The sequence below is a fragment of the Elgaria multicarinata genome, chromosome 23, assembly GCF_023053635.1.
Source record: "Elgaria multicarinata webbii isolate HBS135686 ecotype San Diego chromosome 23, rElgMul1.1.pri, whole genome shotgun sequence".
NCBI classification, from domain to species: domain Eukaryota; kingdom Metazoa; phylum Chordata; class Lepidosauria; order Squamata; family Anguidae; genus Elgaria; species Elgaria multicarinata.
In genome coordinates, this window is record NC_086193.1 from 12,375,889 (window position 1) to 12,398,621 (window position 22,733).

General features: G+C 47.8%; 1 protein-coding gene across 1 annotated transcript in view; it reads left to right on the top strand.

Annotated features, from left to right (window-relative positions):
- Positions 1 to 22,301, top strand: part of EFNA2 (ephrin A2) — a 143,748-nt gene extending 121,447 nt beyond the window's left edge. Inside the window, exons 2-4 of the mRNA XM_063147150.1 lie at positions 4,850 to 5,142; positions 16,520 to 16,585; positions 22,017 to 22,301. Of these exons, the coding sequence (XP_063003220.1) occupies positions 4,850 to 5,142; positions 16,520 to 16,585; positions 22,017 to 22,138 (481 nt within the window). The 3' untranslated portion in view covers positions 22,139 to 22,301. The remainder of the gene's footprint in view (positions 1 to 4,849; positions 5,143 to 16,519; positions 16,586 to 22,016) is intronic.
- Positions 22,302 to 22,733: the final 432 nt, after the last annotated feature.

Here is a 22,733-nt window from a genome sequence, read left to right on the forward strand (position 1 = left end):
ACGGCCACTATCCCGCTTCCCCTTGACCTTCTCCTTCTCCAGGCCAAATATAACCCAGTTCACGGACCTGTCCCTCCAACGATCTGGTTTCCAGACCTCTCACCACCCTGGTTGCTTCTTCTCTGTCTGTGCCCCCAACTTGCCCATGTCCTTTTCTGAAACCTGCGACCCAGAACTGGACCCACTGCCCCAAACGCAGCAGGACTCATGTTCTCGTTTGCTCCACGAGGTAGAAACCGAAGTCAAAAAAACATGCAGAATTGATGCCAGTTGTACCATATTTTTCTTTCGACTGTAGGAGAGGCGTTTCAGATTTTTAGAATGGGAGGTGTGGGGGGAAGGCACTAAAGTCTAGAAGTTGTCAAATGGTCAGGGGAAACGGGTGTGGTCAGAGAAGGAGGTGTGTCCAGGGAAGGGGTGTGGTCAGAGGAGGGGGAATAACCAGGGGAAGGGGCGTGGGCATCTGGTGAACTCCAAGTGGCTGGATTCGGTCCTGCACCCCTGCGTTACAGGAGTTGGTCCTTGCTGGACTCCCTACATGCAGAATTTTGCATAGAAGAAGGCAAGAGATCTCATCAGATTGACTGATGGGTGTAGAGGCTATTAAGGCGTTCTTTGCTACCTGACGGGGTCCCGAATAAGCCCGCCTCGGTTTGGATTCGGGTGTTCAGCCCAAGGCATTGGCTGTTGTGTGTGTGTCTGTACGTACACGTGCTGTCCCAACGAGCGCCTGACTTTAAGAGTTCCCAGTGCACCACTGGGATTATTATTTTCATTTGCATGCTGCCCAAAGCTCTCTGGGCAGTTTACAAGGATATCACTACAAGTAAAAGGGACTAGCAGCTTGCTTTATGAAATGAAGCTGAAAATGCCCAGAAGGGGGGGTTGGATTTATCCCTGGAGCGCTCCACCCCCTGTCGCTACCACCCTCAGCCTGAACTGCAATGCAAATGCAGGGTCAGCCCGGACCCCTCCCTCCCCCACTGGTGTGAGGTTCCCCCACAGCCATACCCAACTCCCAGACCCATTTGAAAACTTAAAAATGGCTGCCTAGCCAACTCCGTCTCGTGGAGCGCTAAAACGGCCCAGTGTCTCTTTTACAAAACGCTCCAGCAAAGCGCAACGGCGTGTTTTGCAAAGGCAGAGAAAGGAATCATTTCCCTTGTCCATCTCTCTCTCTCTCTCTCTCTCTCTCTCTCTCTCTCTCTCTCACACACACACACACACACACACACGCATGCACATCCTCTTTAAAATGCAGGCTGCGGCAACTGCTCAGCCCTCGCCGACCATGCTCCCCGGTGCTCAGAGACCTTTCAGGCGCTTCTGATGAGAGGGATCCTAATGGCGAGGCGCGGGCTTGAAGGAGACTTCACGAGGCCCTTTTTTCCCCCCGGAGAGAGATAAACGCTGGAGCGGTCTCCGGCAGGCTTGAGTAATGATATCATTAGGAGGCAGAAGCCCGGAGTGCTGAGCTGAAAGTACAGGGGAGGAAGGAGAGGAAGGGGCGTCCTCTTGATTCCACTGCAGATCCTGGGTCTTAACTTCAGGCAAGCTCACCAGCTTTTCAAACTCCGCTGGCGTAGCCCCGGCGCCGTGCCGAGGAGCGTGCGAAGGAGGGCGGAATTAGGCAGACGCTGTTTTCAAGGCCGAAGGGTTGAGCTTGCTGTTTTGGCTGCAGCGCCTGTAGCTTTGCCCCAAACGTGGCGGTGTGGCGTGCCTGCGTCAAGCGGCGCAGGGCAGACGCGCCGTTGCGCACCTGTGCTTGTTGGTTGGTTGCGCGTGCATTCTTCAGCGAGGGACCTGGGGTGGCGTGCATGGGCCTGCTCTGCACCAACACATTTGATCCTCAGAACAACCCTGCGGGGTAGGTTGAGGCTGAGAGAAAGAGAAAGAGAGAGAGAGAGAGAGAGAGAGAGGAAAGGACAGTGTCTCTGTGTGTGTGTGCATGACAGAGAGATTCACAGCTCACAGGGGAACTGAACACGCCTGTCTATCCAGCCCAGTTTTCTTCTGTTTTGAGTGACACCAACTCTAGGGAGTCTCTGAAAGAGGAATCCCTTTTTCTCATTGCCTGTACGCTGCGCAGAAAGCATGCACTCTACCCCTGAGCTCTGGCCTTTGACCTAAAAAAACCCGAAGCAAGTTCCCAGTCCTCATTGTGCTAACCCTGATCTAAATAGGAATCAGCCTTACATCGAATCCATTTAGCTCCAGTCTGGCCATCCCAACCAGGCTCCCATCATCACTGGGGATGATGGGAGCATGGATGGGGATGATGGGTGTTGCAGTCCTTCAATGCCCATCATCCCCATCTTTGTAGGGCAAAGCCTGGGGCAGATTGACCTCCTCTGCTCGGTAGAGTTTCAGAAGACTTTTCCTCATCCTCTATCCCCTGGCCCTTCTAAGTGGACATGCCCGGGAACTGAACCCAGGATCTGCCGGCCACAAAGAGAGGGCTCTACCACTTTGCTTGGACTCAGCCCGTATCCTCCCGAGTCATTTTGCCTCTCTCTCACGCGCGCGCGCCACTCCGGCTTTTCCCCCTGCGGCGGTTGCATTACACACACAGCAGTGCGTGCCGGTCTCATCGGCGGGCCGCAGATCGGGGAGAAACCACACCGCCCCGTCGCTCTCAATTGCCACTTCTCGACACAGTGGGACGCTGGCCGTCTCCTGCCGTCTCCATTTAAATGGAGATGCGTCCGCCTCGTCCGCTGGGCAGGGAAACGGCTCACGGGGAGTTATGGATCTGTTAGCTGGCCTTTATGTATGTATGTATGTATGTATGGATTGGGAAAGGTAATGCATTTCCGCTCTGGGTGGTGGGAGACGCCGGATGCCCACCGAGTGTTTGCCTCACATCCGTGCATAATCATCTCGGGGGTTCAGGCATGGGCGGGGGGGAGGGGAAGAGAAAGCGAGGTGCCAGGAAGAACCATGGGACGGAGATGTGCCGTGCGACCCCCGCAAGAAAGTGGGTCCTACTCCTAGCTCAATGGGAATCTAGCCGTCCCCAAAGTGGTCAGAAATGAGGCAGAATGCTGTTTCCGGTGTGGCTGAGGTCACGGGAGCTCACAGCAGGAAGCCACGCAGACCCATCGCGTCCGTTCCGGAAATGACCACTGCTGCTGCTTCCCATTCGGGAGACTTTTTCCCTGCTGAGCTTTTGGTGGTCCCACGTGTGGGTGTGTTTCCCCCCCCTCCCCCGTAGGGTCCAAGAGTAAATTTTGAAGGCATAGCTAAATCTGTGCCGAATTTCGCACCTAGGTAGCTACGGAATTTCCCTGGCTAGGGTTGGTGCGTCACAACGCTTATTCTGGGATGTTACCAGGAAAAGGTTTCGCCCCTCGTGTAGGGCCTCGTGTGGCTGTTAGCATTGCGTTTTGAGATCGAGATTCATGGGGAGTTCTTCTATAGCAGAAGCGGTGGTCGTATTATTTGGCAAAGAGAAGGGGGGAGAGAGAAGTGGGGGCATGAGACAGAGAGAGAGAGAGAAGGGTGGGAGATAGAGGGGGGACACAGAGAGAGAAGAAATGGGGACATCAGAGAGAGAGAGAGGAAAGAAGAGAGAGGGAGAGAGGAGATGACCCAATTAAGTGAGAGCAAAAATGGTGGCAGAAAGAGAGTGAGAATGGGGGTCACTTTTGGCTCTCTTCTACCTCCCCCCCGGAATGCAGCCCCTGACCATTTAGTTCCGACGCTCACCATATATAAAAAGAGCCCCCAGCCCTGCCCTATGGAGGCAGACCCTCTAGGGGGCTCTAGGGCAACAGAGCTCTCTATGGGAACAGAAGAGAATGATCTAGGCCTTCATGGGCCCGGGCCCTTTCCAGGATGATAGTGAGTGAGTGAGTTAGAAATCGGAAGCTGAACGCAATTGGTAATGGTGCCTTCCTCTTCCGTGCTTCTCCTGGTTTCGCTAATCCCCTAATCTCTTGGATAATCGGTCCCCAAAATGGGAGGAAAAAAACCCAAACCCAACTGTAGGATTGAAGTGTGCCTCTGAATATAATACCTGAGGGGTCCTGATGCGAGACATCGCGGAAGAATGATCCCCCCCTACTCTACTAATCACCTGCCGTTGCCAGTTTATTAATTTTAAGAGGTGCTCGGTTTAATCTTGTAACGTTAATGGAAGAAGGAAGATTAGGCAAATCACGTGGTTGGAGGGAAGGTGGGTTAGGCCGCCCTGGGTTTCTTCAGAGAGGAGGTAATGCTGGCTTAACAGAATCCGATGAGCTGTGATTATAGTTAGGAGAACTTTAGGAGTTTATCGTTAGTTGGAGGCTGAGGGCTGCTTCCAAAATTCTCCTCTGAATATCTGCTCAGATGCAGAATTACTTGGTTCTGTGGGTGAAGGGAAGCAATTCAGGATGCACGTTACTGTCTTTCGCAGATGGTCAGGTGTCTTCCTTTCTGTCATCGGCTCACTGACGGAATCGGGTTTTTTCCCCCCCTCGGGGTGTACAAGAATTTGGTCCCTATGCACAACTGCGCCTTTTCGTCATTGTGTACTTGTGCAACGGCACATTTCCATCATTCTGCACTTGTGCAATTGCAACGTGGGGTCCACAGAAATCCAAACCCATTGAATCCACTGTGAAATCCTACAGCAAGCGAGGCGGCCCAGCTCCAAAGCATCTGCCAGGGATGCTGTGATTGCTAGATTCCTCCGCTGAACGGTGAGGATGACCTCAAAGCTCTCCTCCAACTCTGAAATTGTGTGATTTCCGACTTTATTTGAAACGATTGTGAATCTTTGTTTTCAGCTCTTGTTTTCCCTGTCTTCTGAAGGCCAGTGGGTCCTCCTTCTTAATCACGCTGTCCTCGGTGTCCCCCATTACAGGTTCCACCAGGGTGATTACACTGTGGAGGTGAGCATCAATGACTACTTGGATATTTATTGCCCGCACTACGAGATCCCATTCCCCATGGACCGGATGGAACGGTACATCCTCTACATGGTCAATGACGAAGGCCACGATTCCTGCGACCATCGGCAAAATGGCTTCAAGCGCTGGGAATGCAACCGGCCCGACTCCCCCAACGGGCCGCTGAAGTTCTCTGAGAAGTTTCAGCTCTTCACCCCTTTCTCACTTGGGTTCGAATTTAGGCCGGGGCACGAGTATTACTATATATGTAAGTACCGATAAACCGCTGATCGCTACCTTTTCAATATGGCAGGGGATCCCCATTTGACGTCTTCGGTGTCATGCGGCTGTAATGGAAAATGCAGCTACAAAGCCTTCTGGGTAGATACACGTATGAGGGTATACAGGAAGCAAAGCCAGCAATGGAGGTCAGATTTCAGTGTACCTAGCTCAGTATCGTCTCATCTGATTGGCAGTAGGGCTGTGCATGAACACACCCGATTCACTTTGGAGGCTGATTCGGAGCTTCCGAATCAGCCCCGATTCGACTCAGGATGCTTCATGCCTGGGCCTGAAGATGGGCCAACAGGCTGAATATGAGCCAACGGTGCGGTGTGCCTGCAAAAAAAAGCAAATGCTTTATCCTACAATGGTCTAGTGAAGTAGACAAAGCTACAGTGGGAGCATGACTACCCCGGGTTCACCATGTCTGCCTCAGGCAACTCCTTACAGGATGTCTCGTGCGAGGGGGTTTCTTTTACCTGAATCAGTACCACTTCCTTTTCCCCAGTCTTTCTGCCACCGCCTCCCATTTTTTTTAAAAAAAAAGCCCAAAGCATTGTATTATTATTATTACTTTTACATTTATATACCACCCCTTAGCCGAAGCTCTCTGGGCAGTTTACAAAGATGAAAAAGATTAGATCAGAAAGACTGAACATTAAAAAATCAATATGCAAAATTTAAAAACAAAACCAGAAACAGCTAACATTTAAAACAATTTTTAAACACTCAGCCAGGCCAAAGCTCATTTTAGTGCCAGTTAAAACTCAACCTATGCTGTTAAATGCCTGGGAGAAAAGGGAAGTCTTTACCCGGCGTTGAAAAGGTAACAATGTTGGCAGCAGGTGGGCCTCATCGAGGAGATCATTCCATCATTGGGGGGCCACCACTGAAAAGGCCCCCTCCCGTGTTGCCATCCTCCGAGCTTCCCTCGGAGGAGGACCTTAGATGTTGAGCGTTGTGTACGGGTAGGTTCATGTTGGGAGAGGCGTTCTGTCAGGTATTGTGGTCCCAAGCTGTGTCAGGCTTCGTAGGTTAAAACCAGCACCTTGAATCGGGCTTGGAAACATACAGGCAGCCGATTAACTGTTCTGATTACGCTGTCAATCCTCGCCAAAGCAATCGCCATGACCGGTTTAATTATCCAGAATGACTCTCTTTAACCTCCATCGACAACGCAGGAAGACGAGATGCTGCCGTCCCCAGCTGGGGCTGCATTCCGAGAAAATAATAAAAATAAACCAATACAAGGGAGAGAGAGAGAGAGAGAGAGAGAATCCCCTTGGTGACCCATCAAGTTGGGGCAGAAGGGTCGAGGGGCAGGCGTGTTAAAGACGATTTTGTTCCCAGATCATGTTTTGGCTTGTAAATGATTTGAACTTGGGCCTCCCGCTGAGGTCTCTGGTCTACCGTGCTACCAGCGAGGAAAAATAATCAAACGCTCAAAATTAGCTTCCCGGACCACCCATTAAGACGACCCTGATTTAAGAGTCTTCATTTATCTTGATTTTCTTTTCTTTTCTTTAAAAAACAAAACAAAACGAAAAAAACACAAGCCAGTGATAAGGAGAAAAGAGAGGGAGACCTTTTTCTCCTTCTCCCATAAGACTAGAACCCAACGGGGTCATCCCATGAAGCTGATGGGTGGGAGATTTAAGACAAATAAAAAGAAGGACTTCTTCACACAGTTGAATTATGGAATTCACGTCCACAAGATTTAGCGATGGCCACCAATTTAGATGGCTTTAAAAAGACACTAGAGAAATTCCTGGAGGTGAAGGCTATCCGTGGCTACTAGCCCTGATGGGTGTGTGCTATCTCCAGTATCCGAGGCAGTAAGCCAGTGTGCACCAGTTGCTGGGGAACATGGGCGGGAGGGTGGTGTTGCATTCATGTCCTGCTTTGTGGGTTCCTGGTCGACAGCTGGTTTGGCCAGTGTGTAAACAAAGGGTTGAACTGGATGGACTCTGAGTGTGCTTCATATGATCTATGATGATATTCTTATATTCTTATATTCTTATGTTCTGCAAGGCCTTTCTTGACCGCTACTTCTAAACAAGGAGCACGTAGCGCTCTAGGAAACAGCCCCGGGACTGCTCAGGTGGGTGTCAAGACCTGCAAGGTGTCCTGGGAGAGAACCTTTAGATAAAAGGGGCATAATTTCATGTAGAATCTCCATGGTGCTCAGAACTCCTATTTTGATGGTCTAAAGAACAATCGGGGGAACATTTCGGCGACGGACCGCATTTGGCCAGGAGTAATCTGGCAAGGACTACTCACACTAGAGGCCTTCAAGAGGCAGGTGGACAACCATCTGTCAGGGATGCTTGAGGGTGGATTCCTGCATTGAGCAGGGGGTTGGACTCGATGGCCTTGTAGGCCCCTTCCAACTCTGCTCTTCTATGATTCTATGATTCTTAGGACCACCTGGCACCTGTGGGCAGGGCTTAAGCCAGTTGTGGGTGTGGCCAAAACCCAAAATGATGGGCTCAGCACTTTTCTCTCTCTTCCCTGGGCTGGAGATAATCCAGATGCTAAAGCACCCGGGTATGCTGCTAAAAACAACGGCAACATACCAAAAGACATCCGCGCCCCACAAAGGGCATTGGAGTTCCCTCACAACGCCCTTGTGAAGCAGGCTCACCGTGGTATCGGTGCGTCCCGAGCGGCCGGCTTCCCTCGGGCCCTCGAAGGATCGGACCCCGTGTTGTTAATTCCAAGGTCAACATCGAGAAGGGGAGAAACTTCACATCACAGCCGTTCCCGAGCCGTCAGAGAGCGCCGATTGAACCAGAAACTTCTCCGCCGTTTTCTCCTTCTTTCTCCCCCTGCAATCAATAAAGAAATGTTAAAATAATAATAACACTATTAATTAAAATCCACGACCCCAAAGCACTCCGCCGCGGTGCGGCCTCTCGCTTGGTCCGGGAACTTGCGGGCAGACTTTATCTTTCGTAATATTTTCTCCCCTCTCCTGTTCCAAAGCATCTATTTTTCAGCCCTCTTAATTTGTTCCTTTTATCTATATTAAATTACCATTTTCTCTCTCTCCTCTCTCCCTGTGTAAAATGTCACTTGCCAAATAAGTACGTTGACTACTACCACGCTCCCTCTCTCTCGCTCTCTCTGTCTTCTCTCTACCCCCCTCTCTCTTTTTTTATAATGTCGTTAGGGAGAGATTACACAGGAGTAAATAGTGAAACTCATCACGGCGAAGTCAGTTAGAATTCATGTCATGTGGAACATTAGAAATTACGCCTCTTTGAGGGAGCTGTATTTAGCAGACATGAAAGAAGCGACATTACCTCCTTCTGCAGCTTGCAAATTGGAATTGCATTAACCTTCCAGGCTTCCAGATGACGGCCCTGTTTGCGCTCTCTGGTTCTGGGTCAAGGTGACGCGGGAGCTTTCGGGGCCAACAAGCAACTCTCTTCGACTCCTGGGATGGGTGCTTGGCTGGGGTGGGATTGGGGGACACCGTTTTGAATCAGGGCAGGAGAGAAGAGCCCTGCTGGACCAGACCAAGGGTCTCTTTTGACCAGCATTCTGTTCACACAGGGGCCAACAAGTAAAACATGGATGCAACAGCACCCTCCCGCCCATGTGCCCCAGCAACTGGTGCACACAGGCTGACTGCCTCCGATACTGGCCATCAGGACTAGTAGCCACTGATAACCTTCTCCTCTGGGAATTGATCCAAGGATTTAGTTTCATGTGCTTCGCTGAGGCACCTTTGCGCCACTGCGGATTTGCGCAAACGCTTCCAATAGCGTGGCATCGGGCCAGCGTGGTGTAGTGGCTAAAGGGTTGGACTGGGAGCCGGGAGATCCGGGTTCGAGTCCCCGCTCGGCCGTGGAAGCCCACTGGGCGACTTTGGGCCAGTCGCAAACTCTCAGCCCGGCCTACCTCGCAGGGTTGTTGTTGGGAGGATAAAAATGAGAGGAGGAGGGGGAGGATTATGTATGCCACTTTGGGTTCCTTGGAGGAAAAAAGGCAGGATAAAAATGCAATAATAATAATAATAATAATATGAGAAAAATGGTCCAGTTGTCTGTGGAATCCGCACGACTTGGAAAAAGGCAGTGAGGGGCAGAATCCGTACAATGGGTTGATTGAAGTTCAAACTCATTTGAATGCTTTTGTAGATTTCTCCAACATCTGGAGCCCATTGGCTTCTCTGTCCGCCAGCACAGACCCCACATGGGGTTATTTGCACCCTAGGCAGGATTTGCTGATGGTGGGGTGTAGAATCCCACAGCGTGCCGGGACAACTTCTGGACTGACAAGACACCATCCCATTCGCAAAGGCCGCTTTCTTTGTGCTCTGGGCTACTCCGGCTCATATGTTGTTGCTGTTGTTTAAAAAAAATCTCCATTCGCTTTGGGGAGGGAAACTCTGCATCCACCCAGAGGCACTCAGAGCCTGAGATGCCCAAAACGTTTTGCGATTTAGTAACGAAGGGTGGTCTAGAAATATTTTAAATAGTTCAATCCATCAAAAAATCAAAGCTGGCGGTCTTCCTGGAAACAGGCTCCCTCATAGAACATCATAAGAACATCATAAGAACATCATTTGTGAACCGCCCAGAGAGCTCCGGCTATTGGGCGGTATAGAAATGTAATAAATAAATAAGTGCCCTGATGCTGGATCAGACCAAGGGTCCATCTAGTCCAGCACTCTGTTCACACAGTGGCCGACCAGCCATTGGCCAGGGACGAACAAGCAGGACGTGGTGCAACAGCACCCTCCCGCCCATGTTCCCCAGCGACTGTGCACACAGGCTTATTGCCTCGGATACTGGAGATAGCACACAACCATCAGGGCTAGCAGCCATGGATAGCCTTCGCCTCCTCCAGGAATTGATCCAACCCCCTTTTGAAGCCATCCAGATAGGTGGCCATCACCACATCTTGTGGCAGTGAGTTCCATAATATAACTCTGCGCTGTGTGAAGAAGTCCTTCCTTTTATGTGTCCTGGATCTCCCACCCATCAGTTTCATGGGTTCTAGTATTTTGAGAGAGGGAGAAAAATGTCTCCCTCTCCACCTTCTCCACACCAGGCATCATTTTGTCCACCTCTGTCATGTCTCCCCTTCACCTCCTTTTCTCCAAGCTAAATAATCCCAGTTGATGCAACCTTCCCTTGTAGGGGAGATGCTCCAGCCCCTTCATCATTTGAGTCGCCCTTTTCTGCACTTTTTCCTGCTCTATAATATCCTTTTTTAGGTGTGGTGACCAGAACTGTACACAGTATTTTAAGTGCCATCCCTCGCTTGGGAGTCCTCTATCCATGTATCTACCAAAAGTGTTAGGTGTGGATCTGACCCCTTGCTGCAGAGCAGAAAGCTGCACACCTTTGTGACATGGCTACGATCCATCACAATTGGAGAGGAAGTTTTTCTTCTTCCAAACAGGAGAGAACTCAGTGCAAACGACCAGATCTTGAAACAAAAGCCTGCCGAATTGCTGAACGGACAGACGTTATCTTTAGAGCGCTCACAGTGCGGGCCGGTGCGTCTCTTGCTTCTGTCTTTCTGCCCTTTCCTCTCCCGATAAAGAATCTTTAGTCAACGTGGAGCAAAAATAATAATGATAATGATGACAGCAGCCTCGGTTTATGGGGATTCCAGCCAGCCCCCTGTTCGGTTTCAATTTACAATGAAGCCCTATTACATTTAAAACAATGATTGGTGAGTGAGGCCAAATGACCAAGGACGTTAGAAGCGGTTATTTCTCAGCTGGAGACGAGATCACCAAGAAGGGAGGAAAACATTATTTAGCTAAAAAGAGTTTTTTTTGGGGGGGGGGGGAGGAATTCAGTCATATCAAGGAGCATGGAATATTGGGTGTAAGATGAAACTCGAGAGAAGGAGGAGGAGATAGACAGTTCGGACTGTGACTTCTAGCTAGACAGAATTCCTCCCCTCTCTGTGTCCCCTTGGATTTGGGGGTTCCAAATACAGAATCATAGAATTGTAGAGTTGGAAGGCCCATCCAGTCCAACCCTCAGCTCAGAGAGATGATCTTGTATGTGCAACCCATCACTAGGTCCAACTACTATGTAACACAGGAAGATGCTTTATACTGCATTGGCCCAATTATCCCAGTCTTGTGGATAGGTTGGAGGAATCTGCAACGGAATTGAACGAGTTTGGATTTTTATGAATCCTACCCAAGGATACCATAGCAAAATGTCTTCTCCTGAGTCACACAGATTACGTGGGCTTGTGAGCCATTTTTTTAAAAAAAATTCTTGAATGTTATACAATTTTTTTAAAAAAGAAAATCAGCCAAAAATGTGCATTTCTAAAGCATGCAAATAGTCATTTTGGAGGAATTTGCACCTTTTGGGAAGATCTGCGCATTTTGGGGAATCTGCAGATTTTTGTAAGTGCAAATTGGCACGAATGCGAATTTGCGCAAATTCAGGAAATCGGAGGAAAAAATCTAATTCCGTCAATGAGATGCGGTGGAATGGAAGGCAATCCCTGAAATATGGGGGATTTGAGAGAGAGAGAGAGAAGAGGAGGCAGAGAGGGTAGAGAGGGAAAAGATAGAGAGGGAGGAAGTAGCAGAAAGAGAGAGAGAAAAGGGAGTGGCAGAAACAGAGAATTGGGGAAGCAGAGAGAGAGAGAGAAGGGGTGGCAGAGAGAGAGAATTAGGGAAGCAGAGAGAGAAAGTGAGAAGGGGAGGCAGAGAGAGAGAAGGTGAGGCAGAGAGACAGATAGGGAAGAAAGGAATGTCAGAGAGAGAGAAGGGGTGGCAGAAAGAGAGAGATAACTGGGGAAGTAGAGAGAGAGTAGCAGAAAGAGAGAGAAGAGGAAAAATGGCAGAGAAGAAAAGATAAAACAGGGGAGGTGAAGAGAGTGAGAGTGGCAAAAATAGAGAAAGAAGAGGAAAGTATCAGCAGGTTTGGGAGCACCCCATAATTTTGCAAAAGAACCCCTCAAATCTTTAGAACAAAGGATCCCCCTGAAACACAGTGCCCCCCTAAATAGGGCCATGGGATGCTCGCTGACTGTTGCAAGAATGGGGCAAGGAATGGGATTTCTTCCAAGTGACGCAGCCACAACTAGGACTTCACTCCGCTGCAACACTTCATAGCTGTTCCAGCTTGCCCTGTTTCTAAAGGCCGGTTCATTCGCACTCTCCCATCGCTCTGGGAAACTGATCCCACTGGGGGGGGGGAGATGCAGATGAAAGGGCGTGGCTAGTCAAACGAGGGCTTGCTCCGTTGTCCATGACTCCCATTGAGAGGCCCTCTTTGGCCCCGATGAAAGGCGACGTCCCGGCAACATTGTCCGCTTTCTTGTCCCGAGACAATGTCCGCTTCTCTCCCCGGGAGAGGGAGGTGGATGTGAATCGACGGGAAGCGAGGCAGGGGAATTAAAACGAAGCCGTCACATTGTTGGCTCTCAATATCTCAGCAAGCCGCTGGGAACAATATTGTAATGCCCTGAGAGCAGCTGCGATCGGTCGCTTCGGATTGTCGCTTCGGGACAGCCAAGTCCACGCTTGCAGAAACCTGTTCCCCAGACAGAAACGAGATATCTCCCGCAAGGAAAGATTGGCCCTGGGCTTTTGCCACACCTTATCCTGCCCCTTGGCTTGTGGGTTTCTAAATGCACAAGAAATACCTCCTTTCCAAGAAATAAAATAAACAAGACACTGGAATCAACATACGGTTTGCCAGAGCTCAGTTGTGCATCCAAATGAAAGCGCTTTGTTAAACCTTATCTCCTCTGCCAAACATGTTGAGATTAGGGGCATTTGCTCACAAAATAACCTAGCCTGCCCTGTCCGGAGCTCCGAACACAAATGGAGCGTGAGTACGTCACCGCAGAAAATATTTGCCGTTTGTCAGGCACACGCTCGTGTGCATCACAGTCTTGATTCACAGCCCCCTTTCACTGTATGAAGGAAAGTTGTGCACTTTAGGAAATTTGCACGAATTTGGGGGCATTTGTGCACATTGGGAGAAATTTGCACACATTCGGGGAGATTCGCACAAACATCCCATTTGATCACGGCTGGTTTTATGCACATTTCCCGTTTGCACACAGCGATCGCAAACCCGAAGTTGAATCAGACCCAGATTCGTGTTGGAGAATCTGGTGAAACAAAGGTTCAGACAATGACCTTCAAGATTGCTTGTTTTTCCATCCCTAGTTGAAATGGCTACTAAGTATTATAAAGGGCCAATTATGTGCCCAGGGGTGTTGAGCGTCAGGCCCATGGCTGATGCCACCTTTCCTGAACTACTGACCATTTCATGGTTTCCTGGCACTCCAAGAGCTATCAGCTACAACATGCAGGTATTTAGCTCCTCCCCTTTTCATTTAGCCCTGCCCACCACTGGAATCCGCCCCCCCCCTCAGAACATTCCTGAAATAAATCCCTTCCTCCAACAGGCCTGCACTATAAATGGTGCTCTAAAACCTCTCTCAGTGAAAACAACTTTTGAAACTGTTTTGAAACTGGGATCATGCCCATTCTGTTTATTTTTTAATGTGTTGCCAAAACAATGCCAGGTCCCACAAATGGGTATGAATGGGTGAGCCACCATCCCTATTCATCACCCGTTCAGGGATGGGGGTTCACCTTTTGTAGATGGAGGAGACAAACTCCCAGAAGCTGTCTCTTGGCGGACGCCATTTTGGTTTCCCAGAATGCCTTGGAGGTTGCATCTTTCTGGAACATTCTCAAGGAAAATGGCGCCTGCCACAATGGAACGGGGTTGTGAGGCACCAGCTTTTGCCTGGCCCCTGCTGTCCCCCTTCCCAGAATGCCCAGGGTTGATGCAGACAGCAGGAGGCCACCACTGAGAAGACCTCTGAAGTCTCTTCCCTAGACAGTAGTGAAAAGACCCACAGGAGAAAACACACCATGAACAAATGAAGAGCGGAACAAGAGTGGATTTAATGAATGAGTAAAGAAAGAAACAGCCATTTGTTTGCAAGAACGCATGGTACTGAAGGAAGCAAAAATTCTCGCGAAGTCCTAGTTTGCATGGCCAGGGATGCATGAGGTGGTGGACGTGACTTCTGCTGTGCTGTACGTGTGAGGGAGGCCAGCTGGTTCTGAATAGATCCAGGGAAAGAGAATTGTGTTGTGAAAAGCGAAACACCTGTATGCTCTTTGCTTTTTGGGAGAAATCCAGGGGTGGAGGTGAGATGTACCAAAAATATATTAAACGGGGGGAGGGGATTAAAAGCCGACTCAAAACATATGTGGTGTGATCAAACCCTAAACCAAATGGATCACTCAACATCTGGAGCATGCATGTAAAACGAGAAGTACTGTTGGTTTGACCAACAAAGAGCTTTTTCAGGGGGCACGGGAGATCATTCTTCTGTTTTCAAGATGTGGCCAAATCTTTTTTTATTATTCTTTCCCCCCTCTTTAAAATCAGCCCTTGAGCAGCCAAGCGGACAGGACAGGAGGAGGGGTGGATTACGGAGGGTGGGTGGGTGCTTAGATCTACAGGCCCTTGGAGAAACATCAGAATTAATCGGTGTTTGGACGTGGCGTTAACATTCGTCCTGGATGACACTTGCACGGAGAGGAAGCGTCGGCCTTTTCTTCAAACAGGATATCCCCTGGACCGCCAAGAATCAGACTGTCAAGCTGGATCTGTTTCGGGACAGGCTAAAACTCCACCTTGTCAAAAGTTTCGCTTCTTTTCTTTTTCCCCCCAGCTCCCTTTTCTCAGCCGAATTGTTCGTTCTAATCCAGACGATTTCACGCCCCGAATCGTTCCCACCCAGCCCTGCTTTTAATTGCAAACTTTCTCTCTCTCTCTCTCTCTCTCTCTCTCTGTCTCAAACCAACCGAGCCTTTGGATGCACATCTCCAGCCCGCCGGGAGGGAGGCAGGCCTTTCTAAGCGTATCGTTTGACTTGGCAGGTTTTTCTTGCGGGATATCCGGACATGTCTCAAGATGTCCGGGGCCGATAAAGCATCCCGCGTGGGGGTCAGATAACTTTTGACATCCGTTTCGGGGGTTGATCAAAGATGGGGTTTGAAAGAGAGAGAGAGAGAGGCAAATGCTATCAGCCATAGGAACTGGGAGACGGTGCCTAAAATACCTTTAAGCTTCTTAGAACATCTGTGGGTCAAACAGCAATCGGTGCTCATACCACAGGGATGGATGCAACACTGCTGAAAAGCTATCCAGCTGCGATTCTTTAAAATACAAAGAGAGTGAGATTCGTTTTCTGCTGAGGCATGTATTCCAGGGAGCATTAAAAAAGGATGTCCCTGCAATCATCCGTACAGCTGAATCAAGATTTCCCTAGATATTAGATATTGGTTATGTAGAACAGGGTGGGCAGAAAGTCGTTTGAGATCTATTCGTACATCTCTGGGTGATTTGCGAGGTTTTCTCGGTTGTTTAACAAAGGGATTCCCCCTCCTCCCCCCCCGGTCTGGATAGATCTGCTGAAATGAAGATTGCTCAGAGTGAGCAGAAGCAGAAATGGAGGAGAAATTCGTCCGATTCACATTTCAACGCTGAACAAATTCAGCATTTCTTCAGCTCTGTGCAAAACAAAAGGCAGCCATCCTTTGAAAGTTGCATGCTTCTGGATTTTGCAATGGAGTTCTCCATTTGTTTAAAAATAAATAAAATAAAAATAAAAATGCACATATCAGGGAAAATAACGTTCCAAAATCAAAGCACTGTATTTGGAAAATGGCTTGCGAAATAAAACGTGTAGGCCTTTTTAAGGCAAGGATACATACATTAGGAGCAATGGAGACGAAATTGCTCGTGTGAACTTTTTGTTTAAAACTGAAGCCTGGAGAAATTTTCAATCTTTGAGACGAATCGAACTTACGTCTGGAAAACTGAGAAACTGAAATTGACGGATTCATCCTATGCGTGTTGAGACAGGGAAAAAAACTCCTGCAATTTCCGGCATTCCCAATACCAGGACTTCCTTTCTTTCTAAATGGGCATACGATTGCAACCTTACTTCATCTTTAGTCCTAAGGGGCAGCCAAACTTTTATGACCCCTCCCGTGGTTTGTTTGTGGTTTTTTTAAAAGAAAAAAATTCAATGTTGTTCTGTTACTGAAACCAAATTCCCAGATTTCGAATGGGCACTATGCCAACGGTAAATAAATAAATAAATGATATTAAAGAATATATCAAGGGAGCTTACTAAATAGATAGGCTCATGTTAAGGAGGAGGAGGAGGAGGAGAGAATTTTTGCAGGGGGAGATTTTGATCTGCATTTCCTTCCCAGTTGCTTAGAAAATGTGCAAAGCATAAATACAACATGAAAAGGATGTGTTTTTCCTTTAATGCCATTTTTTCCCTTTCTCTCCCATCTACCTTTCTGTTTTGTTTTTTTCCAGCGGCAACTCCCCCGAACTTGGTTGACAAACCCTGCTTGAAGTTGAAGGTGTATGTTCGACCGACAAGTAAGTAAAAGTCAGAGACGCAAAGAGGTCGGGATATTTCAGGAATTTCAGTGCTGGAAGTTCCCAGACTGAATGTGTGGATCACGACTTACGTTTTGTACTGGCTTTCGCACTTTCTTGTGGGTTTTCCAAACACACACACACACACACACACACACACACACAGAGACTAATGTGGAAACAGGAGTGGAATGGAATAGGATAGAACACACAAATAGATACAATTGTACAGATTTTGTAAAATCCATTCCGTCTGCATTTTGCAGCTCTTCAAAGGTGTTTTTCATTTAGTCGTCCGCTCATGGACGGAATCAGATTCCCCCCCCCCATTTCCTGAATCTGCGCAAATTCGTCTTTGTGTAAATTCATCTTTGTGCAAATTCGCCCTTGCAAAGCACTCCAAAACGAGCATTTCCGTGCTTCAGCCTATCGAGGAAATGCATATTTTCGGCCTGTGTATTTTTAAATATCATTTTACACATTTTTGTAGGGCTGAATTTGAGTAAAATTCCAGAAAGTAAAGGGAAAAAACCCAGTTGGCTGATCCGCGGGATGTTTGCAACTTGGGAAAAGATGGTTTGATGCAGGATTTGTTAGATGGATTCATAAAAATCCAAACTCTTTTGAGTCTGTTGTGGATCGCTCTACATTTCTCCAAGGGTAAACACAAGTGAAAATGACAACAGACCAGAAATAGACGGGTCCAACTCCATAGAAGGCAGTCCTGAAGTGTTATTGAAATTGGCACTTTATTCAGGACAATGAGGACTGGAAACTTAATTCAACTTCCTATGTTCCTAGCCTGAAAGGTTCTCTGTCGCCTTCATTGGCGAGATTACTCTCTTGTTCACTCGAGTAATCCAGAGGTCTCTGGCAAGAGATTTGTGTGGTACCATATCAACTCATTGATCTCAGTGCTGGCAGATTTCAGAAGTACCTGAACAATGGGTGGAGCCAGTGATGAGTCAGTGGGTGGAGCCAGTGATAGGTATTGACTAATTGGTGGGTGGAGCTGGCTGGAATTTTGCTAAGTCCTGCAAATCTTGGTGTACCAGTACCAAGTGAAAATTAACTTTTCATTTTCATTTACAAATTTATATACTTCTGCATACCTAAGACCCACCTCCCTGCAAATGTAGGAACCTCTCCCTTATTTCAGGGTAGTTCAGCTTTCAAAACTGATTGGCATTCAACCACCAGAGTTTGCGATTAGAGGGAACACGAGAATCCGTCCAGGGTCTTTTGGACCTTGTATGCTTTTTGCATGTTCATAACAATAATTTAAAAAATCATTTCAAAAGAAAGTGGAATAATAAGCCGTCCTTTTTACATTATGTCCTTGAGATCAAACAAGTGAAATGCCCATTAAAAACACACGCTGCTGACCTTTCCAATAAACTTTAAACTTCTGTTTCCTTAGCCGTGGCCACACGGAGCTTTTTTGAGGACTAAGTGAAAAAAGGTCCAGGTGGCACTCAGGTTTCCAAGAAATTATGTTTGGTTCTTCTTTGAGTTTTTGTTTTTTCTAAAAGGTAAGAAAAAGAAATCTAGATTGATGCTCGGTTTATAAGCCTGCAGGGTAAATTCCTGGCTGGCTTTGTTTTGATCGAGGGAAAAAAGAGCGGAAATTATTTCATTTTATTTCAATAAAAATAATAATAACAACAATTCCAAGCTCGCTCTGTGCAGGGTTTTTTTGGGTTTTTTTTTTTAAAAAAAGAATCAAATAGCACGGCTGTAGGGAGAAAAGAGAAAAGAAAGAGAAAACACAAATTAATTATTTTTTCCTCCTGTTAACCGGTAATTAGTGCTTGGCCACAGTTCTTCCCAGGGAGTATTTAAGTAGCCAGAAATGTCAGCGTCAGAAAAACGGGGTCGAATTTCCCCCGCGTTCTTTTTCCTTTGGCTTTCGTGTGTGTGCGCGTGCGATGTTAGCCAGCTTTAAAGGAAAATGAGAACGCTTCACGAACGGAGGTGTAATCAGGTTTTTTATTATTTTTTAAGTGCTGGGTTGTTTTGTTCAGAGTTTAAAAAGTGTCCTGGGTGGGAGCCAAGAGCAGCTTTTCACTGGCAGGGAAACACTTCTGCTTGCGCCCATTCCCTCTACCTGTACACAATCACACGTACAAAATTATGGGTGCAAAATTAGGTGGAGAAAATGGGGGGGGGGGAGAAATGTCCACACACAGCCATAGCTCTAGAACAGGTGTGAGCAACCCCTGGCCTTTAGTCCCGTCCACTGCTGGAATCCGCCCCCTGGGAGCGTTTCTGAAATGGACTGAAAGAGATTCGACACCTCTGTTCTAAAGACCAGCTCCTGCTAGTAATACGATGATCACTAGTAATCATCATCACTAGTGAGGGCACAATCATCCATAGTAATGATATAATGGTCACTAGTAATGACACTACTGTTGCTAGTAATAATGCCATTGTTGCTAGTAATGGGGCAATTTTCACTAGTAACGATACGATTGTCACTAGCAATAATATTACTGTTGCTAGTAATAATGCTATTCTTGCTAGTAATGGGACGATTGTCGCTTGTAATGATACGAACGTCACTACCAATAATACTACTGTTGCTAGTAATAATGCTATTTTTTCTAGTAATGACACGAGTGTCACTAGTAATAATACAATCATCACTAGTAATAATAATACTGTTGCTAGTAATGGTACGATCATCACTAATAATGATATGATCATCGCTAGCAATAATACTGCTGCTGCTAGTAATAATGCTATTGTTGCTAGTAATAGGGTGATCGTCACTAGTAATGATATGTTCCTCACTAGCAATACTACTGTTGCTAGTAGCAATGCTATTTTTGCTAGTAAAAATACGAGTGCCACTATTAATAATATGATTATCACTAGTAATAATAATGCTGTTGCTAGTAATAATGCTATTGTTGCTAGTAATGTTACAATTGTCACTAGTAATGATGCAATAATCACTACCAATAATACTACTGTTGCTAGTTATAATGCTATTGTTTTTAGTAATGATACGAGTGTCACTAGTAATAATACAATCATCAGTAGTAATAATAATACTGTTGCTAGTAATGTTTCGATCATCACTAGCAATAATACTACTGTTGCTAGTAATAATGCTATTGTTTCTAGTAATGATACGAGTGTCACTAGTAATAATACGATCATCACTAGTAACAATACTACTGTTGCTAGTAATAATGCTATTGTTGCTAGTAATGTTACGATTGACAGTAGTAATGATACGATCATCACTAGCAATACTACTGTTGCTAGTAACAATGCTATTGCTGCTAGTAATGATACAAGTGTCACTAGTAATAATACGATCATCACTAGTAATACTACTACTGTTGCTAGTAATAATGCTATTGTTGCTAGTAATGTTACGATTGTCAGTAGTAATGATACGATCATCACTAGCAATAATATTACTGCTGCTAGTAACAATGCTATTGCTGCTAGTGATAATATTGGGTGGGAAGGAGCGGGGGAGTAGGGAGCCAGCACAGAGAAGTATTTGCATCTCTGGATCTTAGGGCTGAGTTTTTCCTCTCTCCCCGCCCCCCCCCCCCTCGGCCCCACATCCCCTGGCTGTGCTTCTGCCAAAACCGCCCTTAATCCAGTAATAAACTTAAGAGGAGCAGAGCTGGGGGAACGGCGTTAAAACGGCTTTCATTGTAATTTAGCAGATTCCCTTGAAGGCACTTTTGCATCGCTGGCTGATTAGGTAGCCTTTTTAAAACGGGATTATGGGATGGCTCTGAAGCAATTGCTCTTTGACCTCCGGAGCGTCGCGCCGACTGCAGGCCGGGTCAAAGAACCCCCCCCCAACTGAAAACAATCAAAAAATAAATACCCACGACAACCCCGAAGCACGCCAGGTCCCCGGAGGCGTTGCTGGCGATCGGAGCGGTTGGCAGCTCAGCCGGCTGGCTGGGTTCCATCTTGCAAATCCCCTCCCGCGTATTTTGAAATGGAGCCCTGTCCGGGAGGAGCGGAGGCAGAGAGCCAGCAAAGGGTGTCTCCTGACCCCCTCTGTGGGGCTGTCTTTTCCCCGCAGCCACGCAGGCCCGGGAGGAGAGACACCCCAGGGCTTTCTCCCAGGCCCCTGGGTGCTCGGTGGAAGAGCGTGCTGCGATTCGGAAAGCAAACGAATCGCGGAGAGGCAGAGCCCGATGGTCGCAGGCGTTGCTTTGATTTCCTGCGGAAACGGTTCTGATTGGAGGGCCAGCGACCTATGGGGAAAGTGTTGAGGGTGGGGCAAATGGGGGGGCAGAGCCCAAAGGTGGCAGCCCGATGCCACCCGGTGAGCTTCATCGCTACATAAACTTGGGTCTTTCCAGGCCTGTTCAGAGACTCTAACCGCTACACCAGGTTGGCACATACAAACGTACGTGAAATGGAAGAGGAAGCGTTTCCCGGGAGCGGGGTGTGTGTCTTGAGAGCAAGAATGGGCCAGCTGCATCTAGAGGTGGGTGAACTCACCCAGTTCTGAGTCTGGAGGCTTGGCGAGATTCCAATGAGTGCGCAGCAGCCGTCTGCTCCATTCTGGAGTCTCCATTGTTCTGCGCAACTATGGAGGCTCCGTAAATTGCACATTTCCCCCGCTACATAAATAGTGGCCATAAAGAACATCAGAAGAGCCCTGGGGTCCATCTAGTCCAGCACTCTGTTCACAAAGTGGCCAACCATCTGTCAACCAAGGACACACAAGCAGGACATGGTGCAATAGTACCCTCCCGCCCATGTTCCCCAGCAAGGGGTGCACACAGGCTTACTGCCTCAGATACTGGAGGTAGCACAGAGCCCTTTGAAAGCCATCCAAATGGGTGGCTGTCACTACACCTTGTGGCAGTGAATTCCATAGTTCAACTCTGCTCCACGTGAAGTCCTTCCTTTTATTTGTCCTGAACCCTGAATCTCCCACCCATCAGCATCATGGGATGACCCCGTTGGGTTCTAGCATTATGGGGGAGGGAGAAAAATGTCTCCCTCCCCCCATAATAGGCCCCATTTGCACAGTGGGGGGAGTTATGTAATTTCCATAGCCTCCATTTGTCACATACGATGAAGACTTTGGAACGAGTACCTGATTGGGCCCATCCCTAGTGGGAATCCAAAGAGCTGGGTAATTCTAAGCCCTACATGAAATTCTGTTGAGGTCATATCAGTTCCTACTAGTGTAGGGTTGTTGACCCTCATTCAACCGGGGGAAAAACTCTTGGGGCTGCATTCCAGGGGTGGGAGGGGCCAAATGCAAAAGAAGGCGGAGCCATATTTTAGCTTAAAGCTTTTGCTGCCAGTAACGTTGGGTTGCCACCACCACCCTGCTTTAGAAGAACGTTTGCTTGGAGTCCTTCCATGTTTTGAAAGCTGTTCCAACTCTCTTTCTCTCTTCCACCCCTCCCCTTCTTTTTCCTCGAACAAGACGATTCGCTGTACGAATCCCCGGAACCCATATTCACCAGCAATAATTCCTGCCGTAGCTTCACGGTCCCCGATGCCTTCTTCGTGGTGGTTCCGGTTTTTTGGACTATTCTGACTTCCTAGCCCAAGCGTGAAGGCAGAAGACCGGTCCGGAGTGTCTTTCAGCAGCCGCTGGGAAAACAAGGGGTGGGGAAAATAAATGAAAGACAAGGAGAGAGAGGATGGGAGCAAAGCAGAGCAAAGAGGAGACCTTTTTTTTGCTGGGTCAGAAAAACAAAACGGAAAGACTCTGTCCAGTTTTTTGGGGGGGAGGGGTGCGGTTTAAATGATCTTTGAATCGGAGACTCGGCTGTAAACCAGCAAAAACGTGAGTGGGGACCACAGACAGGCAGACCAAGATGGGTTTCTTATCCCAGCTCCTGTTTTGCTTCAGAAAACGAAGTTGCGCCGATACAACCACCACCCCGGAAAATCTCGCGCCAGGGTGGTGCAAGCGAAAGAGACTTCTCTTTCCGCGGGAGCGAACTTTTCTGTTTCCAAGATGCTCTGTGGACCGTTTTCACCTGGCTGGGGGATGACCCCCTCCCTTGGATTAATTTTCCTCCCCCCTCCCTCCGTTGCTGGGGCTTTTTTTTCTTTTTTAAAATTTCTAGACCAAATATAGTTGTGGTTTCTTCGATTTCTATTTCCCCCCCCCCAGCTTAATTTTGGATTGTGC